At 44.1% G+C, this 19,753-nt stretch overlaps 1 protein-coding gene across 2 annotated transcripts in view; it reads left to right on the top strand.

Moving 5' to 3' along the window:
- Positions 1 to 19,753, top strand: part of COL28A1 (collagen type XXVIII alpha 1 chain) — a 141,901-nt gene that overhangs the window by 100,370 nt on the left and 21,778 nt on the right. For both annotated transcript variants that reach the window (XM_034760512.1, XM_034760511.1), the window contains exons 26-32: positions 3,789 to 3,857; positions 5,938 to 6,006; positions 14,663 to 14,731; positions 15,104 to 15,184; positions 15,276 to 15,311; positions 16,382 to 16,418; positions 19,081 to 19,632. In XM_034760512.1, coding sequence (XP_034616403.1) covers positions 3,789 to 3,857; positions 5,938 to 6,006; positions 14,663 to 14,731; positions 15,104 to 15,184; positions 15,276 to 15,311; positions 16,382 to 16,418; positions 19,081 to 19,632 — 913 coding nt within the window. The remainder of the gene's footprint in view (positions 1 to 3,788; positions 3,858 to 5,937; positions 6,007 to 14,662; positions 14,732 to 15,103; positions 15,185 to 15,275; positions 15,312 to 16,381; positions 16,419 to 19,080; positions 19,633 to 19,753) is intronic.

The following is a 19,753-nucleotide window of genomic DNA, read 5'->3' as shown; positions in this document are numbered from 1 at the left end:
AATCCAACATTAGAAAAAGGCAAACCACCACTCTCACTAAATAACAGAGGAAATGCCAAAACCACAGTACAGTCCCTAGTGTATGAATGATGAAGCCATAAGCAGTTGCAGGAAGAATATCATCCAGACCTTGGCCCGTGTCTCAGAAATAAATCCAGAAACGAGGAGACAGAATGTTTCCCCTCCTGTGCACTCTCTTATTTCATTTTCACAACAATGCTATTTAATCCACACAACTTCCTTCCCCCACCGGAACATTGTTTAAAAAATACCAAACACAGGTAAAGTTGCTAAGTGATGTTTTACAACATATTACATATCACACAATCATTTACACAACCCAGGGAATCTTACCTGCTGCTCGCATAGAAAACAAATGCACTGCACTTATCAAATGTAAGGAATGGCTTTACAACTCAAACTGGTTCTAAGAAAGATGTTTATTTTTAAAAGGAGTGGGGGAGAAATTAATACACATCATTGTATTACAACAGGGGTGGGAAAACTACGGCCCACGGGCCTCGTCCAGCCCATCAGGCCTTTTAATCTAGCCCTGGAGCTCCCACCGGGGAGCAGGGTTGGGGGCGTGCCCCACTCCGTATGTGCCGTGGCTCCACGCGGCTCCTGGAAGCAGGCTCTGGGCGGCGCTTACCTCAAGCAGCTCCCGGACGCAGCGGCATGTCCCCCCTCTGGCTTCTATGCGTAGGGGCAGCCAGGTGACTCCGCATGCTGTCCCCGCCCCAAGTGCCAGCTCTGCACTCCCATTGGCTGGGAACCATAGCCAATGGGAGCTGTAGGGGCAGTGATGCCTGTGGACAGGGCAGCGCGCAGATCCACGTGGCCACGCCTCCGCGTAGGAGCCGGAGGGGGGACATGCCGCTGCTTCCGGGAGCTGCTTGAGGTAAGCGCCGCCCGGAGCCTGCACCCCTGACCTGCTGCTGTGCCCCAACTCCCTCCCCCAGCCCTGATCCTCCTCCCACCCTCTGAACCGCTCAGTCCCAGCCCAGAGCACCCTTCTGCACCCCAAACCCCTCATCCCCAGCCCCACCCGAGAACCTGCACCTCCAGCCCTCACCCCCTCCCACATCCCAACCCCCCTGGGCCAGTCCGGAGCTCCCTCCCGCACCCTGAACTCCTCATTTCTGGCCCCAGCCAGAGCCCTCACTTTCTCCTGCACCCCAACCTCCAATTTCATGAGCATTCATGGCCCACCATACAATTTCCATAGCCAGATGTGTCCCTCAGGTCAAAAAGTTTGCCCACCCCGTATTACAGCCATGAGTATCTGACAGCTATAGTCCATGATGTCATCATTTCCAGAGTCTGGGCTACATTATTCAGCCTACAGGAGGAGGAGGATGGTGGGGAATCATTCTGGAGTGAAATTTCATACATGTTCTGACGGTAGTTGTCATCTTTACAAAGTATATTTAAAAAATCAGCTTATTTTTTTCTTTAATTACCGGAGGGGGATAGATATATTGAAAACTTTTGTCAAATAATCATTTGTCTGGAGTTGAAAAAATGAATTAAAGACATATCTACTAGTAAATAGAGTACTAAATCCGTTCCAAATTCTAAATGTGAGAACCAGCGAGTGAGTCTTGCAACTGACTTCAGTGAGCTTGGATCAGGCCCTTAAAGAATATTGAGGTTTTGTCAGAAAAATGCAAAAAAGCGAGAGAACACAAACAGGATCTTCTGACACCACCTGGAGGGTACGCTGTGAATTAAGAAATTGTAGGGGATATAGAACTGATTTTTACCAAATGTTCAGTAGCAAATGTAAAACTATACTGTTGCATATCACATTCACCTATGATGCTTCTTCTCTGGAGGGATTGTGGTCCTTGTATCTGCCTATATGTTGGATCATCTTTACCTGTACATTTCCTTGTTTGTATCATTTAAAGCAAACAAAGCCCATCCTTACCCTCCCCGCCCCCTGCAATGAGACTTTAAAGCTTTTCAGTGGAAAATTGGTAGTGTTCATTGTAGAGCTAATCATATTCATGTTAAAAAATGCACTATATTGTGTGTGTGCTCAAAGTTATGGCATATATCCCCTACCCACCCAATTGCTTCCAGGAGTTACATATGTTCTGCAGCTCACAGTAGCCCAGAATCCCACATAGCACTGTACATCACAAGGACTCCCCTGTCACTGCCATCTTGCCTCCCACATGGCACCTCTGCCAAGATTTGGGAGGGGCCTTCAACATGGCAGCCTGTGGCCTGCACTAGAAGAATTTTCTTGCAGCCAGCTGAGGGATTATTGTGGTCTACAGGCTTGTGGGGTGGAGGGGGAAGACAGATGTGTGCGTGCAGATAGTCTATCCTATAATATTGTGTGGTACCCATTTGGGAACACATGCATAGCTCACCTATAATTATGCCACTCACGGGTGATGTGATGAACTTGAACTCAAACTCAGGCCAATAAGACCATCACATCACTTGCACTGAGGTTTCAAACATCCCAAAGTCCTTCAGATCTGGGTTTTTGGTTCAGGCACATTTTAACATTTACAAACACACGTATGTATCTCTGGCACTTGTTAGGGGTACACAAAACACTACCAGGAAATAGGAAATGGAGTATTATGGCTACAGAAAGACAATCCATAATGAAGTAGTTTCCTACTAAAGATTGGATCTGGAGTATTTCAAATAAAACCAGTTGTTGAATTTTGGAGAGAGGAGTTTAATTGTGGAAAATCACCAAGGAGACAAAGTAAAGCTAGAGAACGAAAACACTGTAAATTTGTTTTCCTCCTGTTTTAGCCAACTTGATGTCACACCCTCTTTCACCCATCTACTGATGATGATACATGGATTTGCAAGCCTCCTCTGTGAATCAGTGTAACAATGGTTATCCTAATGCAGGTGCTCCCTCTACAGGCCATGTCAACATTTTTTTTTAAGCAAGTACATGTAGATTGAAATGTTCTCTCAGGGGTCGGCAACGTTTGGCACGCGACTCGCCAGGGTAAGTTTATTTACCTGCTGACGCAGCAGGTTCAGCCAATCGCGGCCCCCACTCGCCTGCGCTGCTTCCACCAGTAAAAGAACCCCTTGCAAAAAGAAATGAGGGTATGCATCAAAAGTTCAGCAATACTGTTAAAATAAATGGATGGTTTAATCTTCTATCTGAATGAAAACTGTTGATAAATGTATTTATTTCTCACAAAAGATGTTGATTTGACAGCCCTGGATACTGAAGTCCTTGAATTTCAGAATAGATACATCACAGACAGTATAAAAGTATAAATGTCTACAGCAACCCACCAGTGTGATTCAAGTCTGTCCTGCAGAGTTCCCCAGTAGGAGGCAAAAAGTTAACCTTCTTCAAGCCTATTCATTCCTTTGTGACAGACAAAGCAGCAAATAAGTACCAGCTGTAATGGTGGTTTTGGTGGTATGGACCTTTGTCAGTTAGGAACTGAATTGAAACCAAGAAATTTTAGTTAAGATGTTGAACAGCTGTCATATGATCTGTGTTTTGGCATATATAGTTTCTGACTCAAATCCCTGGTAATTTTTATGTACAATTATTCCCATTTTGTTTTTTAATCTTAAATAGAATTGTTAAGCATACACTTAGATTTATGTATGTTTTAAGATATCATATAAGCTGGATTGACTGTCTCATCCTGGATTTTTTCAGGAATGTATAATAAATACAATACAATAATAAAGTTCTAAATGAAAGAATGGTCACTACCTCAAGTATATCAGTTCATGAGTTAAGTTACTAGATGATAACTGATTTATGTCTCTCTTTTCAGGGAGAGCTTGGAGCAAGGGGACTGCCAGGACCTTCTGGGCCTAGGGGAATAGGAATATCTGGTCCAAAGGTTTGTCAGAATCCATTTTGTAGATTTGTGATCTTGATGGATGCCTGAGACCTGACATGACCTCACCTATACTGGTGTAACTTCTTTGACTACTGGATTTGCACTGGTATGACTGAGATCAGAATCATGCCTAAAAGATAAAGGCCCTGATCCTGTACCTATTTATGCATGTGATGAATCCCATTGAGTTTAATGGGACTACTCATATGATTAAAGTTAAGCACACATGCAGGTGTTTGTGAGATTGGGGCCTAAAATTGAATAGATAATCAAACCAATAAAGCCGCTAATTAAATTTAGTAACACAGACTGTGTTTGCTTCTGTTTATTTCTGTGCTGTTTCTTTTTAGGAGTTTCCTTTGAGGAGGCTTTTTTAAAGTATATATATATCTACACCAGCAATTCTTGCCCAATTAAATCTAAACCCAAGTCACCACATTAATGAATAAAAGATATTACCTCACCTACTTTCTCTCTCTAATATCCTGGGACCAACATGGCTACAACAACACGGCAAACTATATTTAAAAATAGTAATATATGGATTGAGAACAAAAATTGCCAGCAAAAACTAGTGCCAGAAAATATACTACATACACTAAACTTAATAAGGAGTAACAGAATTAAAAAATTGTTTTAAATGGAAAGAGGAAAATCATTTTATCTTAAGAATGTTGTGGCCCTGATTGAAGCATGTTCTACCCAAGTCTCAAAATAGTCTTTTCACCAACATGCTATATTTTATACAAACTCAACCTAAAAATAAATCTGTGTACAACCTTGCACATCTCTTGCCACAAACCACAGCAACTACTTTTCAGTGTTGGCTAACAGCTGGAAGATTCATGAGCTAAACAGCTGCATATAAAGATTCTTAAGACATCTGAGTTATGCAGCACTTCTAAATAGTATCTGCAGAATACTGGCACTTCACACAGCATTGGAGATACTCCATTTACTGTATTGGAGAAACAACAAAATAGTAAGATGGACTAAGACAATTTGATTCTATGATTCTATGTATTGAGAGACCTCAGGGAAATAGGGAGAGAACAGCCCTGGTATTTCCTAAAGCACACGGGCTGCAGTTCTTCCTGGCACTTACATCTTTCTCCCCCACTGTGTAAGGACCAGGCAGAATGTGACTCTGAATCAGCATGCCCAGGCCCCACCAGATGTGTCACAATAGTGACTTTTGGCATACCTGGACATGTGACACACAGGGCCGGCTTCAGGCACCAGCTTAACAAGCTGGTGCTTGGGGCGGCCAACGGAGAGGGGCGGCACCTGCGGCAATTCGGGGGTGGCAGGTCCCTCACTCCCTCTAGGAGCAAAGGACCTGCTGCTGAACTGCCGCCGCTGATTGTGGCTTTTTTTTTTTTTGCTTGGACCGGCAGAAATGCTGGTGACACACAACAGGTTAATGTGCACGACAGCCCACCTGTTGTGTTTACAGAGGATCTGATATTTCAACTGCTTTGCCCCTTGTGTATTCAGTTGCACATGTGTGTAGAACAAGCGTACAATGCTACCCCATCAGAATGTTTTACACCCACTTCGTACAGTGGAAAATCAGGCTCGGCTTCATTGGTATAATTCATTCTTTAAAACTTTGGGATGAGTTATCCCCTTGGTTACCATGGTGTATACAGGAGTAACTACTGAACTCAAGAACTACCTCAGTGTAAACTGTGTCAACCAGAGGAAAATCAGGGTCAGAATCTTAGGCCTGGTCTACACTGCTGCTTAAGTCGATGCAAATTATGTCACTCACGGATGTGAAAAAATCACCTCCTTAAGTGACGTAGCTTACATCGACCTAACCTGGGGTCTACACTGCCCTATGTCAGAAGGAGACACTTTCCCATGGATTTAGCTTCCACCTCTCGGGGAGGTGGAGTACTGAAGTCCACAGGAGAGCAGTGCTGATTTAGCATGCTAGTGTAGATAAGCCCTTACAGTTTTAAAATGCTTCTACTCTTATCTTTGCTTGTGGTAAATGTGTGTTGATTAAGAGTAATGTTAGTAATTGAGAGTCCTCAAACTAATTCTTCTCTTTTTGCTGCTCAATTCTTAAAAGGGAGCTGTGGGACAGAAGGGTTTGCCAGGTCCACCTGGCCCTCAAGGGGATAGCATACAAGGAAGCAAGGTAACCAAGTTTAACATGATGTATAGCCAAGAGTTCTCTATTTAAAATAGTCTTTTGCAGAGATTCCTTGTTTCTTTTTTGTTGTGTGTAAATTCAGTGTAGAGGGCAGTTTTAATGTAGCCAGTTAAATTAATCTCTGTGAATATTAGTTGTGAATTTAACCCCTAAGTTGATGGGTTGTTTATGAATTATTTACTTCAACTATTCAGCTTTTGTTATTTGTGGTGTGTGATTGGTCACCTAAATTAATCTGAATTATGTCTGCTGTCCGATTAATACTTTTTAACCACGAAAAGTAAGTCTCAGTTTTACAAGATGCTATTTATTTATTTGGATTTGTAATACTCTATAATAAGAGGGTGTCCACAGGCCCCCGGACATGCGGGGCAAAAGGGGCAATTGCCCAGGGGCATGGGTGATTTAAAAAGGCCCAGGGGCCCCTGTCCACCGCCGTTGCAGCAGCGGCGGCTGGGCTTATCGGGCCCTTTTAAATCACCCAGGTGGGCCACAGGGAATCTACGTGCGTAAGACCGCTCTAGGCCCCGCACTCTGGGGGGCTCCGTGGGCCTGTGTAGGCAGTCCCAGAAGTGACAGGGGCCCAGAATTTCTGTCGGCGGGCCTGGGTGTCCATTCATTGCTCTGAGCACCCTTTACCATATTTTAAAAATACACTGACAGACCTGTCATTTATCCCCAGATTAAATCAAATAACCCAGAGACATCATAAATATAACAGAAGTTAACCAGCCTCCGGCACAATCCCTCTCCCCGGCCCCAGTATCAAGCCCCAGCCATCACTTATGAGTGTGGGAGCAAAGTGAACCTTGTAATGCACTTTGAGGGTTAACAACCTGGCTGCTATGTACAAAGGTAGGGAAGCAAGTTTTTAATGGCCAGGGCCTTAATGGAGAACACCCCAAGTGCCAATCTTTATCTTCTAAATCAATGGGAGTACATACATGCTTAAGTGTATATTTAAATGCTTTGCTGTTTCAAGAATAGCATATTCAGCATTTTGCAGGATTAAGCCCCAGTGACGAGGTGCACTGGCATAGCTGTGTTGAGAAATGCATCTTCTGTTCCCATTTGGCAATGGTTCCAGAATATATTATGTGGAATGTATATGACTAAATCTTGTGGTTACAGTGGGTTTAGCTAGAGCAAGGAGATTAGCCAAACCAAGTGGAAATGTTTCAGTGGTTGAAATGCATCTAAAATGCAGGGAAAATAATCTGCAGAATATACAGTATTTGTGCAAATCCACATTTTTTCAATTACAGGAGAAAGAATCTGAGTGTGTTCTCTACTTTGGTAGCTAAAAGGTAGCCAAAACATTCTCTAGAGGAGTAGTCATGTATGTACACAACTTTAAATGTTGCCTCTATCTCATTGTGAGATAAATTCAAAACATGCAGTATTTTTGAGATATGCGGTAATAGTTTTACTACTGAGGGTTTTTAAGGTGGCAACTATGATCCACTGAAAAACACATTTAATAATGTGGGCTATTGAAATAAGATTTTTGTCCTTGCATTTGAGACAATTACTATAATAATGTGGCTGAACATACACAGCTGGCCCTAGAATTTTGGGAGAGTCCAGTGAGTTGTGTCAGGATGATTAGTGAATTATATAATCATTTAAACTACTAAAGTCTTTAATCCTTCTTTCTTAGCACTGTGGCATTTGTCTTGACACTCCAGTAACTGTTTTCGCCATCCATTGAAATCTGTTTTGGTGCCTCAGTGGTGCCAATCACTGATCTTTTTCAGAAGTACAGTGCCCATTTTTTGTTTGGGCAACAGCAAATTTCAACCTAAGAAGTTATTACTTATGTGGAACTCTGTGCTTGTAGAGAGAATGGAGCATAGGAGAAGAGATCAGTTACACAATATGATAGCAGCATTGACAGGGCTTTCCTATTATATTTTTGTTTTTGTGCAGAAGCCACTGTGTATCTTGCCCAAATCGACAATCAGTTCAGAGTCTAGATTTTATTTAAAGGTGCATTTATTGATCAATGCTCTAGCAGGAAGTTAGGATCAGGGACCTGAAAAACAACATTATTGCACAAGCATAATTTGCTTTCTAGGTAAGAATAAATAGCCAATTTTTAGTTGAATTATAGCATGTGGGTCAAACTGGTAAATCACTGAATATTTTTAAATTAACAAAATGTGATCTTTATTGATGTTCACTGAAAGGTAAATCCTGCTTGCCTTATACATGTGAGAAGACCTATTAGTGTTAATGGCACTGCTTGCATGAGCAGGGTTTAAGAACATAAAAATGGCCATACTGTCTTCCAACAGTGGCCAATGCTAGATGCCCCAGAGGGAATGAACAGAATAGGTAATCAACAAGTGATCCATCCCCTGTCACCCATTCCCAGCGTCTGGCAAACAGAGGCTAAGGTTACCATCCTGGCTAATAGCCAATGATGGACTTATCCTTCATGAACTTATCTAGTTCTTTTTTTAACTCTGTTATAGTCTTGGGCTTCACAACATCCTCTGGCAAGGAGTTCCACAGGTTGACTGTGCATTGTGTTTGGCCTTATGTTCGGCATTCATAAGGAATGAAATTCACTATTTCTTGAACAAAGCCTCCTTGGAGTTTGTATGGAGTACTAAACAGGGAATAGCCATCACTGGAGATTTTAAAGAGCAGGTTAGACAAACCCCTATCAGCAATGGTCTAGATAATGTTTAGTCCTGCCATGAGTGCAGCAAGGGACTGGAATAGATGACCTCAAAGTCCCTTCCAGTCCTATGATTCTAGGATTGAATTCACCTGCGCAGTCTCTATGTATGGCACAGAGCTGAACTGCCACTGTTGCAGCCTAGCAGATGGAATGATAGAAGAGCACTCTCTGTGACTCTTCAGTGGGGTCATAAGAACTGCATAAGTGCTAATCTTTCAATTTCTTCCCTGGCCCAGCTGCAATGACCTCCTCCACACCAGTCTACGTGGAGCCAGCAATGAAGCACCTCTCTGGCACGCTGGCAGTCTGAAGGCAAAACTGTGTAACTATGCCATGTGTACCTGTAACAGGGTACACGTGGGCCCCTCTATCTTCTGTGCCTACAAACCAGCCAGAGACCTCTGCTTTGGTGCAATCACCCATGCTCTTTATTTACAGTAGAAGTTCCCACCACTTTGTAGCTACAGGCATCATCAGGCCCATAGCCTCTGGGACTGCTAGCTTCAGCCAGCAGGGGAGAGCAGCCTTTAACTCCTTGGCTCCTCCCTTTCCTCTCCCCTTGGCTTCATTCCTTCATGTAGCCCCTGGCTAATGAGGCCAGCAGCTGTTCCCTGTTTGCCACTTAGGCCTGGGCTTACTCATCCAGCTTAGGGTTACCATTCGTCCGGATTCCCCCGGACATGTCCGGCTTTTTCGGGTTAAAAATAGCGTCCGGGGGGAATTTGTCAATGTCCGGACTTCCCCTCCTCCCCCCCCATGCAGAGCGTGCGCGCGGCTTACAGACCAGCCGGGGCTCCGACAGCCAGAGCCAGAGCCCTTCCTGCACTCTCTCCTGAAACTTGACGCCACTCCCCTCCTCTCCCTCCCTCTCCCTCCCTGCACTCACAGATCAGGGCTGTTCGCCTGGAGCTCCGACCTTGCTGCCCTCCCCCGCTGTGGAGCGCGCTGCTCTGCAGCACAGTAAGGGGGCCGGGGGCCAGAGAAGTGGCAGGGAGGTTGGGGGGGGGGGTAATCAAGAGACAGGGAGCAGGGGGGAGGGTTGGATGGGTCAGGGAGTCCGGGGGGGGGCTGTCTGGGGGTTGGGGGTGTAAGGTTTTGGGCAGTCAGGGTACAGGTGGGGGGGTCTCAGGAGGGGGCAGTTAGGGACAAGGCACAGGGAGGCTTAGGTAGGGGGTGGGGTTCTGGAGGGCAGTTAGGAGCAGGGGTCCCAGGAGGGGGCTGTCCCGGGACAAGGAGTGGGGGGGAGGGTTGGGGGTTGTGAGGGGGCAGGAAGTGGGAGGGAGTGGAAGGGGCAGGGGCGGGGCTAGGACAGGACGGGGGCGGGGCTAGGGCGGGGCTCCTCCCGTCCTCTTTTTTGATTGTTGAAATATGGTAACCCTAATCCAGCTCCAATTCCCCTTTCTTGATTGGAGCTGGTGTGACAGAGGGCTGGCTTAGGGTTTCCTAGCCAGCACTCTGTCACATACCTCCCCCCCCTTATGAACCACCAGGTTCATCATTCCTCGGCCTCTCCGCCCCCTTCCGGTGGGGTTCATCTTGGTAAGCCTCTCCACCTCTTTTGGGCGATCACCAGCATCATCTCCTGGAGGTTTCTTCATCCCCCACCTGCAAAAAGTACACTGGTCAGGGATGGGGGGTGGATGTCCCCATAGCTCTGCCACCACCCACAGGTCCTCACCCCAATCACACCCCAGCAAGCATCCCTTCTCCTTTATCCCCTTTTCTTTCGGTAGTGGGTCGAGGCCAATCCTGACCTCCTGCTGGACACCCCAGGTTCTCTCAAGCCACCAAGTGGAGTCCCTGTTTTTTCTCTGGGAGCTGCGTCGTGGGGAGCTCCAGTTGCCCCTTTACTCCCTCTAAGGAACTTGGGCTGGCCATCTCGCCTGCACCTCCTTCTCCTCTGTCTATCCTATCTGGGCTCTGTTGTTTAGGGTTATGTTCATTATCCTGAGAACCTTGCTCCTCTTCGTCCCTGGGGCTTCTCAGTCTAGGCGTCCCTGCCTCCTCCTTTGGGGAACTTTTCCTTTTCCCTCTGGGGGGAGGGCCCCGGTCCGTACCTAACACAACAGAGCATGGTAACCCCTCTACTACCCTGATCCGCTTCCATTTAAAGTTGCCCTACACTTCTAGGGGCACCTGGACCACCAGGCAGTGTCTCCTGTCCCCGTAGGTACACTCCAGGGCCATCCATGCACCTGGACTTATCCAGTGCAGTTTTATCAGCCCTCTCTGGATGAGCAAGCAGGCTGAAGCTGTATCCTATGGGGTTTCCTCCCCACCCTCACTGGGAAGGTGGACAGCCTCTACCCCCTTGTCCACCCTCCAGCATTAGTCCAGCCACAAAATTCAGCCCACCCACATTCCATATCTGGGCAGTCCCCCTCTTTACGTCCTGGCCACCCACACTGTCAGCAACCAATTATGCCAGCTCTACTAGGAGCTCCACAGGGTTCCTCCTTCCTCTCGGGGCCTTTCCCAGGAAGGGGTTCCTCAGCTTCTTCCCCAACTCTGTCTTTATAGGGTCAGCCCTCCCTTTGGGGAAAGTCTACCTCCGTGTACTCCTCGGTACGGCTGCATCAACCGTACTTGGCTGATGTTGTCTGACCCAGACTCATTCTCAGGGAGACTCAGAACAATTGCTACAAGGACGAGGGCATCCATTATCTCCCCCACCGTTTGCGTCTCAGGCCTCAGCCAGCAGGTGGCCCCATCCATCAATCTCTGAGCAAGTGCCAGAGGCTAAACAGCCCCCATCTATCAGGCCGACCGGAACTTTAGGCTGTATTTCTCCACCAACAGGCCCACCCAGTCTAGGATGGCCGCTCTCACCATCTCATAGTTCCTGGCCTGTTCCTCACTCAGGGCTATGTAGGCCACTTGAGCTTCTCCCACCAGATAGAGAGCCAGCCATAGGGCCCAGGTGGCCCTATCCCATCCAGCACCCATGGCTACCCGCTCGAACATACCCAGTAAGGCATCCGAGTCATCTGTCAGCCCCATTTTACAGAGTCCCAAGCCTGGTGCCCAGGTGCCATCCCTTACCGTGGGACTCACCATTCACTGCAGGAGTTGCTGCTGAATGTTGGCCTGCTCTCTTATAAAGTCCTCTAGGACTTTCTGCTGTTCTGCCTGCCAGGTTAGCAAGGCTTATCTCTCAGCCTGGTGGGACAGCTGGAAGCCTTGCAGGGTCTCCTCCATCTCCAGACCACCAACCACATCCATTGGCTTAGGCTCCCAGACAAACCCCCATATGTAACAGGGCACAGGTGGGCCCCCTCTATCATCTGCCACTTCTGCACCCACAAGCCAGCCAGAGACTCTGCTTTGGTGCAATCATCTGTGCTCTTTATTTACAGCAGAAGTTCCCACAAACTTGTAGCCACAGCAGGGCCAGCTCTGGGTTTTTTGCCACCCCAAGCAAAAATTTGCTGCCCCAAGAGTGCAACTGCCCAAGCCAAAAAAAAAAAAAAAAAAAAAAAAAAATGGCCAGAATGCCACCCCTGGAATTATGCCAGCCCAAGCACATGCTTGCTTTGCTGGTGCCTAAAGCCAGTCCTGAGCTACAGACAGCATCAGGCTTGCAGCCTCTAGGACTGCTAACTTCTGCAATCAGCAGGGGAAAGCAGCCTCTGGCTCCCCCAGCTGCTCCCTTTCCACTTCCCCCCTGGCTTCCTGCCAGCCTTTATGTAGCCCCTGGCTAACGTGGCTGGCAGCTGTTCCCCGTTTGCCACTTAGGACTGGGCTTACTCAGCCAGCTTCAATACCCCTTTCCTGATTGGAGCTGGCGTGACAGAGGGCTTGCTCAGGGTTTCCTAGCCATCACCCTGTCACAGTACCCCTCTTCACATTGGGCTTTGTGATGTAAATTGCTTCAACATATGAATGGAAATAGCGGCATTTCACATAGTCAGCTTTATCTTACACCTGTCATTCTCTTGTCATTAGTCATGCTACAAACTCACCCCTCTGTCCTTTTACTATGTACATTATATCACTTTGCACTGGCTTATTCCATTTTACTAACATGTAACTTCCAGTGCCATTTATGTCCTCTCTTAATTGATCCTTCTGTTTAACACACTCATGCTGCAAGTAAATCCCTCTACTATCATTTTAATAATTTTCATAGGTCCTTATTTCCTTCTCTGCTGTCTTTTGCTTCCCTTGTCTGAGGCTACAGGAAGAGAGCCTTACGGAAGCGGAGTCTTGCCTCAGACATTTCCATTTTCAAACCAATCATACTTTAGCAGGAGCACACACAAATAACACACATAAATAACTTTTCTGCATCTGCTTCAAGCCTTGTGCTTATGTTCTCATGGGAAAATGTCAGACGTATATATGTGATTTTCATTTCATAACATGTTCCATCCACATTTTAGTATCATTCTAAACCAATCTAATATTTTAGCTAGCTGTCAGTAAAACTAAAGAGCTGTGACTGCTGTCTGCAGTAATTAACATTGATAAAGAGCGGCCATTGACTGGGCCACATTGGATCAATATTCTTTTTGCTTTCTTTTTATTAAAAAATGACAAAAATGTAAAATATCATATTTCTGTTTACTCTAAAGTCCTGATCAGATTACCTCCCCCTCAGAATGTTTGATCTACAAAAGAACAGGAATGGAGGCCTGGTATGGCATCCTGGTCCCATTGAAATCAATGGGAGAACTCTCATTGACTTCACTGGGGTTAAGATTGTACTTCAGGGGTCCACAGCATTACTCCAGGTTTATGCTAGTGCAATTCCATATCTCAGCTGGGAATCACAACCTAGAATGGTCTCAGGTTGTCCCAGCACTTATTTTTCCCTGTCACTTTAAAAAAAATGACTGCTACAACCCAGAGACTGGGGAAAGGTGGTAGAGAACACTTTGTATGACTTAAGGGCTAGTCTACACCAGACGCGCTACCGTGGTGCAGCTGCACCAATGCAGCTGCACCACGGTAGCGTGTCTGGTGAAGACGCTCTAGCCAATGGGAGAGAGTTCTCCCATCGACTTAATTTCTCCACCTCCGTGAGAGGCAGTAGCTACGTTGGTCGGAGAGCTTTGATGTAGCGCTGTCTACACCAGTGCTTAGATTGGTATCACTTACATCACTCAGGGGTGTGGATTATTCAGTGTGCTTATGCAGCCTGCGCTGAAACCTGTGCTGCTGTGGCCACACTGCTAATTTTAACCATGCTAGCGTGGTTACATCTACTTATGCTGCAGTCACGCTTCAGAGTGTAGCGTAGATATACCCTAACAGATCTGTCTCTTCATTAGGCCTTAAAGGTATTGTACACTGTAGTAGCACTCCCTGTGGCTGTGGAAGAAGTGCTTTAAGGTAGACAAATTACTTCCTTTGTGGGACTTCACTATAGAGACATCTGTTTATCATTCCTTTGGGCTTTGTAAATGCACATTCCCGTCATGTAACACTTGTGACTGCTTAAGGCTGCTTAGCTGAGTTGTGGGGTTGTTCTGCCTTTAGTATGATGTCTCAGTCAAAAAATACTAACATTCCTGTATTAAAAGGAACAGAATGGTTTGTGAACCTCTATCAATGTAATGGATTTTCTGTACATTCAGGAAATCCACATGTAGCTAAAAATTACTGTTTTTAATGTCCAGTTTCCATGGTGGCAGTTATATTGAATACAGTACCACTATCACAAAGCATTTTATAAAACTATATACATATAGCAGGGCAACTGGTGCACCATACACCAACCCCTGTTTTACAAAAAAGTATTGTGGGATCTTTAGTTTATGGACGGAATCTCCAAACCCAAAGCCATTAGTTATTACTGCTACTTAAGAGCAGCACTTTTGAATTGTTGGTGACATTACATAATGCAAAGACTTCGGCTTTCTCTATGACACAGAATGTTACTACATGAATGTATCTTTTCCATAACTTAATATCACTTTTAGTTGAATTTACTCTCCATGTTGTATTCAGGGAGAACAAGGACTTCCAGGTTTACCAGGACCTAGGGGTTCAGAGGGATATGGCCTCCCTGGCTCAAAGGTAAATCCTAGCCTATGTATTAATAAATTATTTTTTTTCTTATTAGATGTGCCTGGTTTTATGCAGATAAACAAAAGACCAACACTACCTTAAAGAGAGCTTGCAGTCTAAGAGCCTGATCCTGCAAAAATTTAGGGCACATCTACGCTATAAAACTATATTAGGTCGACATACAGCCACCACAGTAATTACTGCAGTGGTTCATGTACAAACTGCCCATTGACCAGTAGTCTCAAATGCACAGATAGAGTTCTTCCATGGGTTTGTATGGAGGACATGTGCTAGTACAAACTAAACAAAAACTGGGGAAGCACAGTTCCAATTATGTATCTCTAGCACTTCCCTACTTTTTCCTCTGCTGTCTTCTATTAGGGAGATTATGGGGAGAAAGGTGATCCAGGAAAGAAAGGTGATAAAGGAGATATTGGAGAACCAGGCCCTGCAGGACCAATGGTAAAATGTCTTTTTTACATTATTTAATTTTACAGAATGGAAATGAGATAAACTAGCATTTATTAATTGATCTCATTCTACAAATTCTTAGGGGTTTGTGGGAAGAAAAGGTGAACCTGGTCTTACTGTAAGTATATACATTAATTGATTTATGACAGTCAAGAATTTACCCTTTGCAAAAACTGTGCATGTTTTGTTAATTTGAATAAATTCTGATCCTGCTGCTTCAGAGTTTGACTAAGTTATTATAAATTGGGCTGATCTGGAATTCAGAGACACACTGATAGGACATTAGCAATACATTTGGAAGCAGAACACAAATTCCACCGGAGATGATCATCTTATTGGTGGAATTTGTGTCATAGACAGGTTCTGCTGTGTTGTTGTCATTCTTGTTGCTGGTTGGAGTGGTGGAAATACTTTGCTAACTATACCACTTCCTGAAGAATCTACACAGGCCAAACATGGAGCGTTTCAAAACCCTTTCATGTGATAGACAGAAGCAGGCATTGTTCTGCATGCAATTTGCTGAGAATGTACAATATGGGTGGATATAAATGCATGTGGGAATGACTGGGGCATGTAGTAATGACCTTTCTATTGTCTAGACGACATAGTTTTGTTTCAGACATCCAAACAAGTTATTTTAGGATAATAAAATAATGGAGCATGTGTCTCTGAGATAACCACATAGAGTAAACTGCATCATCTTTGCAAGGTTTTCTTTTTAAATGTGCATTAAAGGACTTAATACCCGAGATATGACCAACAGGTTACAACTCTTGAGACCTATGATTAGTATCAAGAGCAATTTATTGTAAATACTTTGGGCCACATATTATGTAGATTTTTAAGAACAGCTAACTGACTTCAACTGACTTCATCTGAAGAAGTGGGGTTTTATGCCCATGAAAGCTTATGCCCAAATAAATCTGTTAGTCTGGACTCCTCATTGACTTCAACTAGGAGTACTATTTAGAAGCTGATGGCATGATATAGCTGCCTGTCAGCTGGTGACATTTATGAGTTCCAGCCACTTTATAGTTGTCCCTAAGTGCAATATAATTTGCTCTGTAAAATAGCAAAACTGCAAAAACGGGACAGCAGGTTTTGGATATGCAGTAGCAGCTCAAACAAAAGAAAAACATGCCCTAGGATTAGAATAAACGTAACACATTAATGAATACTGTCTTTCAGAAAGAAGAAATTATCAGACTTATCATGGAAATATGTGGTAAGATCTATGTTATAGAAAAGAAATAACAAGTTTTAATAAAAAACAATAAAACTACCATGGTGAAAATGATACAGGTAAAGCCTGCTACTCCAAGTGTTAGTGAGGAAGGATCTCTGTCATAATGGAACACATGTACAGTGTCAGCAGTAAAACATCTTTAAATAAGATGTTACAGAAAATAAGTGAAGTTGGGTAGAGCCTATGATTTTCAGCTGAAAAGTAAGCAGATCATAGCAAGAGGAATTCTGCAAATCAAAATGAAATCCAGCAGAGCTCACAATGGTAGTATAATCCCGCCAGAAATTGTATCATATGTCCCTAGACACTATCTCAGCAATGTAAAAAGGGTTCCAGGGGCAGACACCAGCTGAGGAAGTCCTGACAGCATAGCCACACTGCCAGAGAAGGGGAGGAGGGGGGGAAAGGTAGAGAAGAGGAAGGAGGGAACACCAGGGGCCAGGCCTTCTGCATATCTCTGGGATCTGCAGGGTTTGTTGGCAAGCCATGCAGAATGTTCCGCAAGTGGCCAAGAACTTGCTCTCTGCACAGAGTTACTGGAAGGATAACCTCACTGAAATGTCTTCCCTTAACTCTGTACTACAGCTGTCTGCAGAAGAGATGACTGGGCCTAGAGTTTGGGCACATTACCTTTACAGACTGTGTAAACCTGGGAAATCTGAGGACAAAACCCATAGTTACATGTCTTTTTTTAAAGGTTTCAGAAATTATTAACTAAACTGTCAGAAAAAATGTTAAGATTTCAGTTGCTAGATTGTGTGCTTTAAGGGAGATAGAACTTAAAAATATAAAAGCAAAATGCAGTAAAGAACATTTCTGTTGTTTATTAATTTACTTTGAAATTATTAATAGCTACACTGAAAGTTATTAAATTGATATAGTTATGAATACTTTTTTTCCTATGTAGGTAATAGTGCTTAGTTCTCTGAAAACATCTGCTCAATGTGCAGTGGCAATCAAAAAAGCTAACAATGTTAGGAACTATTAGAAAAAGGATAGATAATACTATATGGAGATATACCTATCTCATAGAACTGGAAGGGACCCTGAGTCCAGCCCCCTGCCTTTACTAGCAGGATCAAGTACTGATTTTTGCCCCGGATCCCTCAAGGATTGAGCTCACAATCCTGGGTTTAGCAGGCTAATGCTCAAACCACTGAGCTATTCTTCCCCTTGTCTTTTAATAAGACATAAAACATCATAATGCTATTATATATTAATTGATCTTTGACTATTAGCGGTAAATATGTGGCCAATGGCCTGTAATGGGACACTAGATAGGGTGGGATCTGAGTTACTACAGAGAATTCTTTCCTGGGTGTCTGGCTGGTGAGTCCTGCCCACATGCTCAGGGTTTAGCTGATCGCCATATTTGGGGTCGGGAAGGAATTTTCCTCGAGGGCAGATTGGCAGAGGTCCTGAGGGTTTTTCACCTTCCTCTGCAGCATGGGGCACGGGTCACTTGCTGGAGGATTCTCTGCACCTTGAAGTCTTTAAACCACAAGTTGAGGGCTTCAATAGCTCAGACATAGATCAGGGGTTTGTTACAAGAGTGGGTGGGTGAGATTCTGTGGCCTGCGTTGTGCAGGAGATCAGACTAGAAGATCATAATGGTCCTTTCTGACCTTAAAGTCTATGAGTCTATATAAATCCATGGTACCCCCTCATCTTGAATACTGCATGCGGTTCTGGTTGCCCCATCTCAAAAATATATATTAGAATTGGAAAAGGTACAGAGCAGGGCCACAAAAATGATTAGGGGTATCAAACAGCTTCCATATGAAGAGAGATTAAGAAGACTGGGACTGTTCATCTTAGAAAAGAGATGACTAAGAAGGGATATGATAGAGGTCTATACAAATCAAGAATGTTGTAGAGAAAGTGAATAGGAATGTGTTATTTACCCCTGTACATAACACAAGAACCAGGGGTCACCCAATGAAACTAATAGGCAGTAGGTTTTAAATAAACATAAGGAAGTACTTCTTCATACAACACACAGTCAACCTGTGGAAATCATTGCCAGGGGATGTTGTGAAGGGCAACAGAATAACTGGGTTCAAAAAAGAATTAGATAAATTCTTGGAGGATAGGTTTATCAATGGCTATTAGCCAAGATGGTCAGGAACACAAATCCATGCTCTTAGTACCACTAAATCTCTGTTTGCCAGAAGCTGGGATGGATGACAGGGGATGGATCACTTGATAATTGCCTTGTTCTGTTCATTGCCTCTGAAGCATCTGGCAGTGGCCACTGTCTGAAGACAGGTTACTGGACTAAGTGGACTATTGGTCTGACCCAGTATAGCCATTCTTATGTTCTAATAAATATTTAGTAGATGTTGGTAAATAAACAAAATGTAAACAAAGAAAAAGAGCACCTTCATTATAAAAATGTAGAGATAGATAAATTAAAATTTGGGAAGTCAGAATCTTCTACCCATTTCTTTCCATTCTGCATCTGGCCTACCATTTGCTATGAAAAAAATCTCAGTAACTGTAGATTACTTTAGTTTTCTGTTTTCATAAAAGTCACCTTGACTTGGGTGACTGAGAATCTGATGTATATTTTTTCTGTTGCATTCATTGTGTAATCGAAAGGAAGTTTCTCATAAAATGTCAAAAATTGTTAATATTTTAGGCTGTGGCGTCAAATGTAAAGAAACTCCACTGGAACTTGTATTTGTGATTGACAGCTCAGAAAGCGTTGGACCAGACAACTTCAGAATTGTCAAAGATTTTGTGAAAACACTCATTGACAGGGTAATGGTCAACCAAGGTACTGCCCGCATTGGCATTATCAACTTCAGCCACAAAGTAGAGCTGGTATCGACTCTGCAGCAGTACACGAGCAAAGATAAGGTGAAACTTGCTATTGAAAAAATGCAGTACCTAGGGGAAGGCACTTACACAGCTACAGCTATCAGCAAAGCCATTGAGATATTTCAGGTTGCACGACAAGGGGTAAGAAAAGTGGCTATTGTAATAACAGATGGACAAGCTGATACTCGTGATCAAAGCCTGGATGACGTAGTGAGGAGTGCGCATGCCATCAACATTGAGATATTTGTAATTGGGGTGGTTCAAAAGACTGATCCTAACTTTCAGGAGTTTCTGGAAGAATTGCAACTCATTGCTACAGACCCTGACAGTGAACATGTCTACCAGATAGATGACTTCATCACACTCCCAGGTAAGAGAAACTACCTCTTTAACAGGAACCATGAAAATAGTGCATTGCATGGAATTAGGCCTTTGACATAGCAACTGAAGTCAGTCAGTATAGTTCAGTTCTGTGACAAAGTAGTTTGCCT

Source organism: Trachemys scripta, chromosome 2 (assembly GCF_013100865.1).
Source record: "Trachemys scripta elegans isolate TJP31775 chromosome 2, CAS_Tse_1.0, whole genome shotgun sequence".
In the NCBI taxonomy this organism is placed as follows: Eukaryota; Metazoa; Chordata; order Testudines; family Emydidae; genus Trachemys; species Trachemys scripta.
Note: the sequence above shows the minus strand (reverse complement) of the source record. Positions and strands in the feature narration are given on the sequence as shown.